Below are 15,622 nucleotides of genomic sequence, written 5' to 3' on the forward strand. Positions count from 1 at the left end.
TCCTACATCAAATCCTTAGACATGACATTACTAACTTTCTTCTTTTCCTCTCTAAATCCTTCATTCCACTTTGCACTTTGCCTAAAGTAATCAAATTACTATTATTAAAATCAACCTTCAGGATACTTTGACAGAAAAATGTATGATTCTACGTAGTTTGATGAGCGAGATGCAGAATTTTTTATAGTTGCAGGCAAGACAAGAATTTATCAGTAATAGCTTACATTTAAGGGAGCCAGTAATAAATCAAAAAGAGAATTCAGAAAAAACTTTATTTGTTTTATCCGGCAAATGGTTTGAATGTGGAACTAGGAATAGTTTAAGCAAATAGAAAGTTTAAGGGAAAGACAAATACATAATAGAAAGGTCAAAATGAAACTCTAATGGGATTAGATAGAGAAGAGTAGGATGAGAATATTTTGACTGAATATTTTGTCTTTGTGCTGCAAATATTTCATAATTCTTTGGAGAATAACTTAGGAAAATGGAGCCGAGCTTGAAGATCAGACTTGATCTTGATGAATTGCATAGCAGGCTCAAAGGACCAAATGACTTACTTCTGTTTGTAATTATTATGTAGCTCTTCACTGAGTGGTAGTACAGTGCGTCTAGCTGACTACAATGATGTGAATAATCAGTTAGGGGCAGGGAAGGGCAGGGCAGAGCAGAATTTAAGACACAATTCACAGCAAAACGTCTCCAAAGAAATCAAGCAGATTTCATTTAAACAGCACATCACACATAGCAATCTACAAAGTCTATTTAAAAACACTTTACATACTAGAGAAAATGAAATGAAAGTAAGGCGATTTGAGTATTATTGCGCACTGCAAACTGCATTTCACCATAAGAATGCAGTGAGTAGAGATTATTACAGAGTAGTTCACAGAGATATGGAGAAGTACAGCACAAAAACAGGCCTTTTGGCCCATCTAGTTCATGCCAAAACCATTTAAACTGTTTACCTCCATCGACCTGCTCTCCATACCCCAACTATCCATGTACCAAACTTCTCTTAAATATTGAAATTGACCTTGCATGAACCACTTACACTGGCAACTCATTCCACACTCTCTTGGCCCTCTGAGTGAAAAAGTTTCCTCTCATGTTCCCCTTAAATTTCTCGCCTCTTACCTTTAACCCATGACCTCTGGTTCTGGTTCTACCCAACCTCAATGGAAAAAGCCTGCTTGCATTTACCCCATAGCAATTGACCAAACCATTTGCAATCTGGCTGGGTGTTCCTATTGTACATAAAGCAACACAATAAAGAAATATATTAAAATTAAAGAGTTTTATGCTATTTCAATCTATAAAGGTTTGTGTGACTGTTTATTTCTATAATACACATGTTTAATAATTGCTGTTTTTCTTCATCCTAGCTTTTCCTCAACTAATTTGCATTATTGGAAAGACGCACTAAAAGCTAATCATGAAATCTCTACTGGAAGCCCTTTCAGACACAACTTTCAGGACAATTACGACAGACCTCCTTTATATTGCATCTAATGAAGTTCAATACGATGACAGTAAGTTGGACCTCAACATGACAAAAGTTGGTTATGTCACACAGAATCGGCACCCCCCCCTTGGAAAGGGCAATCCCCACCTAGAGAAAATGACATCAGGGGAGGAACTTATATCCAGTGCCAACCTCCATGATTCAGTGAATGCTAGTAACTTCCTGTACAACCAATCAATTGTGAATGATACAATAAAGTGTGGAGAAAACTTCATGGACATGGAATGCTTTATGATTCTGACCCCCAGTCAACAGATGGCAATTGCTGTATTGGCATTGACTTTGGGGACTTTCACGGTCCTAGAGAATGTATTGATTCTGTTCGTCATTATCCGATCTCGCACTCTCAGATACAAACCATCTTATCATTTTATTGGCAGCCTGGCTGTTGCTGACCTTTTGGGCAGTGTGATATTTGTATATAGTTTTGTAGATTTCCACGTGTTTCAAACGAAAGACAGCCCAAGTGTCTTCCTATTCAAACTAGGTGGCGTCACCGCTTCTTTCACTGCTTCAGTGGGTAGCCTCTTCCTGACTGCCATAGACCGATACATCTCCATACACAAGCCTCTTGCCTATAAGAGGATTGTCACGCGGCCAAAGGCGGTTGTCGCTTTCACTGTCATGTGGACCATATCTATAATAATTGCCGTCCTCCCTCTGTTGGGCTGGAACTGTAAAAAACTGAAATCTGTCTGCTCCGATATCTTCCCACTCATTGACGAGAATTACTTAATGTTCTGGATTGGTATTACTAGCGTTTTGTTGATTTTTATCATTTATGCCTATGTCTATATACTGTGGAAGGCTCACGCCCATGCTGTCCGCATGATTCAACGTGGCACCCAGAAGAGCATAATTGTCCAGGTGGCTGAAGGCACCAGGGTGCAAACTGTTCGACTTGATCAAACCCGCATGGACATCCGGCTGGCCAAGACACTTGTCCTCATCCTTGTCGTTCTCATTATCTGCTGGGGTCCTCTCCTTGCCATCATGGTGTACGATGTCTTCGGGAAAATGAACAAACTGGTAAAGACAATATTTGCCTTCTGCAGTATGCTGTGTTTGCTCAATTCAACAGTCAATCCTATTATCTATGCTCTGAGAAGCAAAGATCTGAGGCATGCTTTCCGTAGCATGTTCTGCTCCTGTAAGGGAGCTTCAGCCCAGCCATTGGAAAACAGCCTCGAGTCAGACTGCCAGCAGAAGCAAGCGAACTATCCTGGCACCATGCAAGCAGCAGCCAGGAACTGCATCAAAAGCACTGTGAAAGTAGCTCAAGTGGCCATCTCCGTCTCCACGGAGACATCAGCTGAGGCTGTGTGAATGTAGAGATATGATGATTGTTGCCGACAATAATTCTGAATGATCAAATCACATTTCTCTCAAGGTCCCTTTAAAAAAAAGGACTCGGGCAGCATTTCCAACTGATTTGCCATAAAAAGAAAACACTTGTATTAGCTTGGAATCTGCAGCAAAAGCAATTTAGTGATTGTATTCACCCATCTGGCTCGCACACATCAAATGAGAGCCAAGCTGTTGATTTGAAGAATTTGGTTTACACTGTAATACTAAAAACAGTAGTATAAGTGGGAATATAGTAAATCTCATTATACTCCTGTTGTTTAGGACAAGTCTAAATTATTTGGAAACAGAGATGTCCTTCTTAGATTTTCAAGTAAACTAATGTTTGTCACATGTACAACAATACTAACACTCTCTAATATTGTTGTGCTTACTGATTACAGCATGCAACTCTTAGTAAGTGGTCTAGTATTGGTATCTTCAGATATGTATTCCCTCCAATATTAACATTTAAATTTTACAGATCAGTGTCTATTAAAAATGAAATAATATATTCACTGTATCCTAGAAACGAAGGTTACTTATTTCCTCCTTCTTTTGGTTATGTGGCAGATATTGACCTGCCTGATTCATTTCCATGTGCAATGCTGCTTTTTGCCTGTATATAAGAGATCTTAACAAAATAAGATGTGACATAATTCCAATCACTTGCTTTTAAATATTGGATAATGAAAATCCCAGAACCAACATAAATGTTTGTGCAGCTACCTGATAATGTCATTGGGCCAAACAGAAGTCCCATTCACTCTTTACTGTTTGCCACAGATTGGTTTTGTAATCTGAATTCAGTAAAATCTTAGAAGGGAATAATACATGAAGTATGCTATCATTCAGGCAAAACTAATAAGGAGGAAATTAAATGTAAGTAAATGTGCATTCATTTAGTATTTTAGCAGTGTTTATCAAAATGTGACAATGATGGTTAGATGGTAATTTCCTTTTTAAATTTGCTCATTATTTGGCGGTAATTAATTAGGTGATTTTGAGTTCAGAGACTTTAATTGTCAGACACTGCTCTATTTCTGACATTACTTTAAGCTGCTGTTTGAAATAATATTGTATAGATACTGCCAGAATGAGTTGATATAAATAGAAAGCATGTGCTAATGAAATTACTTTTTTCTAGAGTCAACTCTTGGTCCTAATGAATGCAGCACAGGTAAAGGTGATTATTATTTTTATTTATTATGAGCTTTATAAATTATTGCATCATTTTTGTGAATTAAAATAAGGGTGATTTTACCCTGGAGACTATTGTCTGACCAAAAATCAGATTACGGTTTTTCACATTTTTGTAGCACTTTTTCTGCCAAACATTTTGACTCAAGCATTTATATTAAATGCCTGAATATCATACAATGCTTTAATATTAGGTGCATTCATGTTAAACAATAATTTCTAGGTCAATCTATTTTATGAACACCATATCCTGAATTCTAAGAAAAAAATCACTCAATATATTTGGCCAAATGAAAATTGATACTCAAGAAATTATGTTGCCAAGTGAATTGTCTTGGGTGACATGAGACCTCCATTGAGGAAGGTTATTTAATCACGTGGAATATTTATTATTGAACCCCAATAAATTATTTCAAATATTAATAGCCTACTGCCATAATATCAATGTATAAATAACAACGCATTATACTCACTTTGGACAGTTCCTCACAACTATATATATATATGTATTCTATATAAGCACAATTAACATAGTGTCACATGTCCTTAAGGCTTTGTATAACATTCAGAGTTTATATGTGCTTATAATAACATGATTATGCTAGATGGGATCAGTTAGCAGACAAAGTATGAGTGTTGAAGATTGTTTAGTAATACTTTGATTATTTGAGAGGATCCATTCCAAAAAATAGTTTTAAATTTTCTGTAAAATCAGGACACCCACTTTTCCTATAGCTAGTGTAGTTACATGGTGGGTTCATGGAATGGATAGGCCTTCAGGGAAGGCACTACATTATGAAGGTAAATATTTTTAGTTATAATCATGATTTAAAATTATTATTGTTTACAATTGTAGTGTTTCATTTGAAGAAGGATATCTACCTCAGGTGCAGATATGAAAGAGCCAGGTGTTTTAAAACAGTTGCAAAACCTTTGCAGTAGACCTAAGCATAAAGGGCATATTGTCTGAACACGGAAAGTGGTCTGTTTATTTCTCAGCTGAGGAAGATAGTGGAAAATATATGAGTGTGGCATGTTCACATTATTGATAAGTGTGCTCATAATTCCTAATTATGCAGCATGCTTAAGCAATAAATAAAATATAAATCTGCAGTTATAGAATGCTGCATTTATTTAAGTGGGATCATAATTTAAGGCACAATTGGGATATTATTTAATATATCTGTACCTACACAGCTCTTGGCTAAAAAAGCTAAGAAGGTGACATCATAATTCAGTGGTTTCAAAGTCCTCATACAAGAAATATCTCAAGGACATCTTTTTCAAGGACTACAATCACAGCAAAATCTAGAAAGACCAATCTGTTCTTGTTAATACTTTCTGCTGACATAGAAAGCAGAAGCTATAGAAACATATTAGTGGTTTTATTTTGAAATCTTTCCTGTCAATAAAAATGCTCTTTTGTTTATTGACATGCTCAGCTCTTGGGTAAGACAAAGAAAGAGCAGTAGATCAATTCAACCCTTAAATAAAAATCAGAATACTGCAAATGCCATAAATCTTAAATAAAAGCAGAAAATGTGGTAATAGTTTGCAGGTCAGGAGACATCCATAGAAACAAATAAATTAACATTTCAGGTTGAAAACCCTTCATTAGAACTTAGGAAAAATAGAAAAATAGTTTTAAAGTGCAGAATTGTTGGAGGAGGGATATACAGAACAAAGGGAATATCTTTGATAAAGTGAGGCCAGGGTTGCCATGGTGATAAGCTTATTTCTCACTAATTTTATGATTATGTCCATTTGTGCTTTATTTCTTCATCAAAGGAATTTATTTACATTCTTTTTTCATTTTATTAAGCACTTCATCATTTTAAACACGCATCTCTAAATATTCAAAGAGAAACAAACTAAGTTTTTTTATAACTTGACATGATAACTTAATCCTTTAATCCACAATACCATTCTGGTGTATATGTTATGTATCCCTTGCCCCATCGCAAAGCAAATTGTTCATCCTTTCTAAGCCGTAGTACCCAAAGCTGAACACGGTGCTCTTAGACAGCATCTCTTTAAATTTTATATTCGGATCTCCCTTTTAATAAAGGTCATTAGATAACTGGACTTTTTGATGCTTTCACAAGTTGTTCATTAGTTTTTCATGATTTTTGTGCAAGGTCACTATTTTGAACTTCCATTGCTTCTGGTGTCTTAGCATGAAGCATTTCCTTACTCTGATCTAAATGAATGGCTCCAAATTAAACCTGAACTTAGGTCCAGCAACATCCCTCTAGAGAATTCCACTTGTCACATCCTGTCCATCAAAGAACAAACCCTCAACCCTTCCTCTGTAGATCTTGCCTCCAGTTAGCAATAATGTTACATTCAGTTTCATGCTGTACAATTTTTGATAATAATAATATTTTCAGAAAGTTTTCAAATGCCTAATGGACGACTGTAATTAATTCAGAATTAGAATCACCTTTAATATCAATGGGATATGTCATGGAATTTGTGGTCTTGTTGCAGCAGTGCATTGCAAAACATAATAAAACTATAAATTGCATTAAGTATCGATAAATTAAGTCATGCAAAAAGAGAGAAAGGAAAAATAGTGAGTTAGTTTTCATGGATTCATTGTGCAGTTAGAAATCTGATGGCAGAGAGGAAGAAGCTGTTGCTGGAATGTTGAGTTTGTGTCTTCAGGCTCCTGTACCTCCTTATTGCTGGTAGCAATAAGAAGAGGGCTAAATCTGGGTGATGGGGACCTTAGTGATTATTGCCACCTTTCTGAGGCGTTGCCTTTTGAAGATAACATTGATGCTGAGGAGGCCAGTGTCCATAATGGAGCTGGCCGAGTTTACAACTTTCTGCATCTTTTTCCAAACCTGTGCAATAGCCCTTCCATACCAAACAGTGGTGCAACCAGTTAGAATGTAGCAGTTTGCAAGTGTCTTTGGTGACGTACCAAGTCTCTTCAAAGTCCTAATAAAATATAGCCGCTGTGATGCCTTCTTTGTAATCACATCAATATGTTGGGCCCAGGATAGATCCTCAGAGATGTTGACACACAGGAACATGAAACTGCTCACCCTTTCCACTGCTGATCCCTCAATGAGGACTGGTGTGTGTTCTCTTGACTTCCCCTTCCTGTAGTCCACAAATCAATTCCTTGATTGAATGTAAGGTTATTTTTTTTTAAAAAAATTTTATTTATTGAGTTTTCAAATGATTACAGAAAGAAAAAAAATATCTACCCTTCCCCCTCCCCTTAACCCCTCCCCCTAACATCCCTATAGAAGAAAAGAAAAAGAAAAAGAAGAAAAAAGAAAGGAAGAAAGAATGCCTGGATATCGGAAGATCCCCACATGCTCCAGGGAGTTCATAATAACTTTAATTTATTTATTTATTTATTTCCCCAAATAACCAATTATTTTATCTTCGGAGCACCTACATATTTAATCCTGTCTTTTGTAAATAAGGGCGCCAAATTTTCAAAAATGTTTCATATTTATCTCTTAAATTATAAGTAATTTTTTCAAGTGGATTACAGCTGGAAATTTCATTCTTCAAACGATCTATACTTAAGTATGAATCCGATTTCCAAGTAACTGCAATAGCCTTTTTGGCTACTGCCAGTGCAATTTTTATGAATTCTTTCTGATATTTATTCAATTTGGGTTTCTCTGAATGCAAGGTTATTGATGCGACACAACTCAACCAGCTAAATGCATCTTCCTCCTGTATACCTTCTCATCACCATATAGAAATTCTGCCAACAATAGTTGTGCCATTGGCAAGTTTATGGATGGCATTTGAGCTGTGCCTTGCCACACGTTCGTGGGTGTAGAGAGAGTAGAGCACTCAGCTAAGCACACATCCCTGAGGTGGGCCAGAGTTGATTGTCAGTGAGGAGGAGGTGTTATTTCTGACCGGCACAGTCTGTGATCTCCCAGTGAGGAAGTCATGGATCCAGTTGCAGAGGGAGGTACAGAGGCTCAGGTATTGGAGCTTGTTGATTAGAAATGACTATAATTACTATGCATACTCTCACTTTGTACACCAGTTTAGTACCAACATCAAAAAAAAACTAGTTTAGTCAGAAATTTGTGGCAATCCTTGTTAATGAACTTGTCACTTTCTCCTTAAAGATAGTTTGCTATGACTGCTCATAACTAATATTAAATTAAAGAATCTACATTTCCCACTTTCTTATTCAATAGATTGGACTTTATTTTGAAATAATAGAGCTGCATTTGTAATATTCCAGTCCAAATGTGAAATTTCACTTTCTAGAAATGTCCAGATAGGAAGTCCTAGAAAGAGACAACTCCTTTGCTTTAACTCATATACTCAAGATCAGAAATGTATTGATAATAAAAGTTCATTTTCTCCTTCATATGAGAAACTTAAATTTATATTTTGACATTGGAAAATTCCTCTCTGGTAGATAATGATAGAGTTGTGACCAGTATTAAGAAATCTTAATCTTCAAAAGCTTCTTAAAATGTCAGGATAAAAGATTGTATAATGCATGAGTATCTAAATTCAAGAACAAGAACACAACGGTTTTTTTCAGTTACTGCTTTTGATTCTGGCTCTGTCACTGAAACCCTATCTTCCTTATAAAGTCTCACCTTATTTTTTATTTGCTGCAGAACGTATGCTTAAAAGTCACTAAATATGCCTGCATCTGCCAGTTTTTAAGCACTTAACTGTATGGAAGCTTGGGACGCCTGAGTACAGGCTGATGTGGAGCCTTTATGCTCTTGGTAAGTGTCAGTCCCAGGATGCCTGCACCACATGGATGCATCTTCCTTGGAGCCCAATGGGACTGAGCTTCCTTTCTCAGGTTTCCCAGCACTTACATTGAGAATTCTTTGTAGTTCAGTGACCCAATTAAAGCATATTTGGACAAAACAATGGCTACGAGAATGATAAGTGAGCCTACCTGATTTTAAATTTAGTTAGGTTAAAAATATTTAATAGTGCTTGATTCTTTGCACTTTAATTTTCTAATTTCAATGTTTTTTAAAAAATAATATTATTTGTATTTGTAGTACCTTTTGAGTGTTTTTGAATGTTTCTGATTAATAATGACATCCAGAAACATTTAGTTTCATGATGGCATTATCAGCTGGTGAGCCTGTGGTTGGAGAGGGTGTTCTCAACAGTTGTCAAAGCCATTCTGGAGGTACCTGCAGGACCGAAGGACTTGCACCTCATTCAGCCTGGAGTTGAGCTCCCCAAGGAAGTCCGCACAGGGGGCCTCAGTGTGCTTCAGAACAGGTGACTGATGAGCTCAGGAGCTTGTCAATCAGTGGAAAATCCAGCCGAATATTAAACAAAAATTGATTTTGGCTATCAGAGCACTGATAAGTCGCAGCATTTTGAGACTTGTTAATTTGCACTGTTATCAGTACTCCTGAGTGCTAAATTTCTCATGGCTAACAATACTACTTAATAAACAATTTTGTTAGATATTTTCATTAATTGTATTTATTTGTCAAAGTTAATCATCATGCAAAGTGCAGTTTAGATTAAAAGCTCAAAGCTAAGTAAAAGAAAGTCTCAAATTTGTAATGTCCTGACAAAATCCTTGTGAAGAATAAACAATGCAACAAGAAAAGTGTTTTTTTTAGTGTCCACTGAACAAACTGAAATACTTTGAAGCTTTTTAAAATCGAAAGCGAACTGTTGATCAACAGTCAGCTTCTAGGATGTGATGATATGGATGGAAAACCACACCTGCAGTCCCTTGTGGTGTGTCTTCTTAGTTAAAGTTCTTATTAAGAAAGGTCTAATGAGTGAGAATATTGGCAGTAATTTTAAAAATTGGTTGAAGTCAGTGACCATGGCCATTTCAGGAGATTTAAATGACTGAATTACAAAATGGGGAGGACAAGAACTTTTGGATCTCTGAATTGAAAATTGGCCTCTGTCATGAAAAAATGTTCAGTGAGAAGAGAACAGGTGGCCATTATCCTTGTCACTCACTGTTCATTTGCTTGTACTTCCACCAACTCCTAAGGGGAAAAAGCACAAAGTAAACATTTCTATGCTTTCTTCATTGAGATCTTAGAAGTTAGCTTCACCAATATTTAAAATGTATAATAGAGCAACATTTGTAGTTAACAAATGTTATGTACTAGAAACTGTAATCATTGATCAGTGTGCAAATTTAATGTAATAAAGGACTCGTTGCATTATAAAGGCTGCATTGTCAGCTGCAAACTGTGTAATTTACATTCTGTTGCTGGAATGAACAATATAAAGATGGGTTATAAAAAAAGTACAAGGCGCCCATTTCCCATCTGTTATTGTAAAAATGTTTAGCTGTGATTAGTGAAATGTGTTTACTCTGTACTTCAAATTAGAAAATGGAAATTGTGTTTCTTCAAACTTGGCTGTATATGGCAAGTGTATCTCAGATCAGGATTAGTTACCGATTTACACAGTTCATTCAGAGCAAAAGCAGAGAGAAAACAAGAGACTGCAGTGCAGCCACAATTTGATTCATGAGTGTAACTGAAGTCACGGCATCTCTTTTAACATCTTCAGTAAATCTTATTCTATAAATACTGGCAGTTGGCAGCTGTGTGACACAATGGATTCCATATTTGTCGAATCAAGATCCATGGCTAGCTCACAGTGATGCAAGCAATCTGTTACTGGTAAAAGTCTGAAGAGAAAGGGTTTGAGCAGTTTCAAATCAGTCCCCAGTATACATGAATCGATGGCGTTAATTGATCTTTACTTTTTTTTTGACGAAGTTGATCATTTCACTCAGGGAGGCACAAGAATAGGTGCTGTGGGAAATAGTGAAATTAGAGTTGCTCTTCAAAGGGCTAAAGGATCACAGAATCATAGAGTTATACAGCATAGAAACAGGCCTATTGGCTCAACTTGACCATAATGACCAAGATGCCTATCTACATCAATTCCATTAGCCTGCGTTTGGCCCCTATCCTCCTAAAGCACGGGTTCCCAACCCTTTTTATGCCATGGACCAACACCAGTAAGCAAGGGGTCCATAGACCCCAGGTTGGGAAACACTGCTCTACACCTTTCTTATTCATATACCTGTCCAAAAGTGTTTAAAATGTTGTTATTGTACCTACCTCTACACTTTCTCTGGCAGCTCGTTCCATAGACTCTGTGTTCAGATTCCTCTCCCAAATTAAACCTACGTCCTCAAAGTTTGCACTACCCTACCCTGGGGAGAAAAGATTATGACTATCTACCCAAGCTCTGCCCCTCATAACTTTATAAAACTTAGTCTCCTTTGCTCCAGAGAAATCTCTCTTTATAACTTAAGTCATCCAGTCCCAGCAACGTTCATACGATTCCTTTTTGCATCGTTTCCAGTTTATTACATCCTTCCTAATGCATGGTGACCAGAACTGCACATAATAATCTCAATGCGGTGTAACAACTGGGTATACAACTGTAGCATGAAGTCCTTACTCCATATTGATTGCTTTGGCCAATGAAGGCAAGCATACCACAAGCCATCCCTACTACTCTGTCAGGGAAACATGTACTTGGACCCCAAGGTCATGCTGTCCAGTAACACTCCTCAGGGCCTGCCATGCACTGTGTATGTGCTATCCTGGTTTAACTTCCCAAAATGCATTATTTTACCACTGGCTGTGTTAAATCCCATCAGCCGGTCCCTTGACCTCTTTCCCAGTTGATCAAGATTCAATTGTAACTTTAAGCAATCTTCTTCACTGTCCATCACACCACCGGTCTTGGCGTCATCTGCATTATTACAAATCATGACAGCTACATTCCTTTTCAAATCATTATGATGAGATGTAAAGGACCCAGTTCCAATCCCTGCAGCACACCTTTAGTTACCGGTCTCCAATCTGAAGAGCCACCCTCCATTACCACTCTCTGTCTCCAACCACCAATTTTGTATTTAGTTTGCTACTTTGCCCTAGATCCCAGGTGATCTGTCCTTCTGGACCAGCCTACCACGTGGATCTTTGTTAAGGGCCATGTTGACAATGTCCACCGCACTGTCAGTCCTCTTGGTCACCTCCTCAATCAAATTGTGAGAACTGATCTTCTTCAAACAGAACCATGCTAACTATCCTTCATCAGCACTCGCATTTCCAAATCCAAATAAACTGACATGCTGTACCTCACTTAGATGTGCTTTCTGCTGCCATTGGATAAAACCAGTAAGCGTATTAGATTTCCCAATTACGACAGTTTTTAAAGAATTAGATTAACAAAAACATAATCTTCAATAGGTCACATAATTGCTATCTTGCACTTTACTCCACCTGATAAAATTTAATGCTGAACTATTGGAACGATAGCACATTTTAAAATAACGGTCAGCTGTCTTTCTGTCAGTGCTTCTTAAAGTGCAACAATAAAAGACAAATGCAACTCCATCAAAGTTAATTGACTTGTTTTTTGGAAAGAATTCACGTAAATTTTGTTTTAAGCATACTTGACAGTAAAAGCTGAGAAAGAAAAGCAAATGAGACTGAGTTTTACATTGAGCAAATGCAAAGTGCGACATGTTATTCTTAAAATAACAAACTAAGATTTGTAGATATATTAGGATTGTGCACCTTGTTAACTAAGATATACCGTTTTTAGCAGATAGAATGTGATTTTGCTTCTTGGCTTTTAGAGTCCATTTTCCTTGTGTTATTCCAGTGGGAAGCAACATTATTTATTTATAAAATCTACTGTCAATCTCTGGTCGTGCCCCATGTGCCAGGATGTAATTGTATCTGCACTTTAAGACTGATGAATTTTGCATGTTAACTGTATAAATCAGATAAACTCCTGGTTTTGTAGGACAAAGCCAATTGCTATTTGTGATTTTTTTTTCATTAATGCCTAACATTCAATGTAATAGTCTTTTGGCATCATGTAAAATAAAGAGGTGTTTGACGTTAATAACAGTGTGATGTTACATTCTGGTGAACTGTATTTAGGCACATAAGTAATCTAGTACAGCATCAGTAAAGTATCAAACTAGGAAGGCTGATAATTTCACTTACATTCCTGCCAATTCGAACTCTGCTTCAAATGATATTGACAAGAACTAACATTGTTAAATATTAATATTTACTTTGATACAAACAGCTTTAAAATTTCAGGCATGGTAAAATGTTAAAGGAATAAAACATTATTTTCTTAGATCTCTGTAAATGTCCTGCAGAGGTAGTAACACATCTAGTATTGCAGAACACTTGATTAATAATAACAAAGTTCAAATGAATTGTCAAACTGATCACAACCTCCAGAATCACTCAAATAAATCCTAACCTTCTCTATTATTTATAACTTGGAAATCAAGTGTCAGGTTTTATTTTGCCAGTAATATAATAGTAATGGTGATGGACAGACAAACTCTCAACTCAAACTTGAAGCAATGTAAGTGTGATTGTGTGAGGTTATATGAATTAAATTAACATTGGCATTATTTAACATCCTGCTCTGTAGTAGAGCAGTATATTCCCATAACAAAGGGATACAATTGTGGGTGGACTTTTCTTTTCAAAGGAAGAGCTGGTGTGAATGCCAAGATGATACACAAATGTGAAAAGATTTTCCAAGTTTTATAACCTTATTCAGTTAACAATGGACATTCTCCTGAATTCCAAAAATCAGCGAAACTCAACCCTCATACTCAAGAAACCTGTTTTAACTAAAGAATACTTCAAGGCTTTGAATCTTCTGAATGAAGATTCCTAACTCCTAACTTGTGACCTAAAAGTCTAACTGCTTATCCTAAGGCTTGTTGTGGATTCTCCAGCAAGTGGGATATTCTCCCAGATCCGTTCACCCTGGAAGAAAACTTGCCAGTTGAAATGAAACCTGGCCTGTGGGAATAGCGCAGTAGAACAAAGGGGATCTGGAATTACAGATCCATAATTCCTTGAAAGTAGTGCTTCAGGCAGATGGGGTTGCAAAGAGAATTTACAGCACATTGGCTTTCATAAATCAGATTAATGAATACATGAGTTGGGATGTTAAACTGAATTTGTATAAGACATTGGTGAGGTCAAATTTGGCATATTATGTGCAGTTCTGTTCACCTACCCACAGGAAAGATATCAATAAGATTGAAAAATACAGTGAAAATTTACAAGGATGTTGCCAGGGTAAGATTGAATAGGCTAGAACTTTATTTCCTCTGGCATAAGTAGAGATTTGATAGAGGTGTACAAAATTATGAGGGGTATAGAAAGGGTAAACTCAAGCTGGATTTCTCCACTGAGGTTGGGTAAGACCAGAAGTAGAGGTCATAGGGCAAGGGTGAAGGTGAAATATTTAAAAGGAACTGGATGGGGGACTTCTTCACTCAGAGGGTATTGCTAGTGTGGAATGAGCTGCCAGTAGATGTGGGTTTGATTGCAACGTTTAAGAGAAGTTTGGATAGGTACATAGATGGGATGGGTATGAGGGCTAAGTCCAAGTGTAGGTTGATGGGTCTGGGCAGAATGGCAGTTCAGCATGAACTAAATGAGTCGAAGGACCTGTTTCTGTGCTGTACTGCTTTATGACTCTATGACAGTGGCTGCCGGCTTTCCAATGGCTTTTTTAAACTCGAGAGCCCAGCATCCTGGACAATGGGATCCAGTTGAATTAAAAACCAACAAGGATTGGAGTAGAAAGATGGCATATTCCAAGGATTTGTTAAGTATTGGGACTGGAGTCTGATGTCTGCCACAGAACTATCTCTGAGCCTATGCTATTTTCCTACCAATAATTGAAGATGCATAAATTGATCCATGGTTCTCCTTCTGATTTTCCCTGCAGGGTAGCATAGATCTCATGGTGAGAATTTCTTCACGTCCTGTTTGAAACTGGTGAACTGTGGGCATTAATTCATGCTGCATCACAGCATGCTGGCACTGTGCCTTTGTGATATTATTGGAACTTCTGTGCTAAAACGCAGTGAATTGCACATAGCCTTCGATTTTTAAGAAAGTTTCGTTGCAGGGTGCAAGTACAGAGGAAAATGCCTACACAGTAAAAGGAACAATGAAACTACTCGGGCCGTGAACTCGACATGCTGTGGGTAAGAGTCAAGTCATATTTGTGTCACTTTTGTAAACACAGGTAAAGGTGGAAAATTTAAAAATGCAACCAATTAATTAAAATCAATAAAAATATGAATTCATGAAAACAGAGTAAGTTGTACATGCCTTTATTTGGCCTTTTTTACACTCAAGCTGTCACAAAGTGTTTTATAGATGATAAAATAATTCTCAAAGTGCAGTACTGTTACAAATTGAAGAAGGCAGCATAGAAACAAGATTGCTGAGGCTTTGTACCAGCTTCTGTACATCCTGGTGCTTAATACTATCATATAAAATGATAAATGGAATCTTACAGCTTGGATAAACTAATAGTTGGGTCAATGTAAGATACACTTAGTATATAAAATAGAAATGCTTAGGAAAAAATTAGTTACTTGGTCTTTATTGCAAAATAATTCAAATACTTCTTTCTTTGTTGCAAGGGGATTAGGAAATTTTGCTAAAATTGTGGAAGGCTTTTATGAAACTGCTGATTGTCTCTTTACCTAATAAAAAGGAAATGCTTGCTTGGATG

General features: G+C 36.9%; 1 protein-coding gene across 3 annotated transcripts in view; it reads left to right on the forward strand.

The window, feature by feature from the left end:
- Positions 1 to 15,017, forward strand: part of cnr1 (cannabinoid receptor 1) — a 33,046-nt gene extending 18,029 nt beyond the window's left edge. For 2 of the 3 annotated variants that reach the window (XM_073056393.1, XM_073056392.1), the window contains exon 3: positions 1,383 to 12,973. In XM_073056393.1, the coding sequence (XP_072912494.1) occupies positions 1,433 to 2,848 (1,416 nt within the window). In that variant the 5' untranslated portion in view covers positions 1,383 to 1,432 and the 3' untranslated portion in view covers positions 2,849 to 12,973. Of the gene's footprint in view, positions 1 to 1,382; positions 12,974 to 14,824 lie in introns of those variants that run through there. The other variant, XR_012100251.1, reaches the window with a different exon arrangement.
- Positions 15,018 to 15,622: the final 605 nt, after the last annotated feature.

The sequence above is a fragment of the Hemitrygon akajei genome, chromosome 9 (genome assembly GCF_048418815.1).
Source record: "Hemitrygon akajei chromosome 9, sHemAka1.3, whole genome shotgun sequence".
Classification (NCBI taxonomy): Eukaryota; Metazoa; Chordata; class Chondrichthyes; order Myliobatiformes; family Dasyatidae; genus Hemitrygon; species Hemitrygon akajei.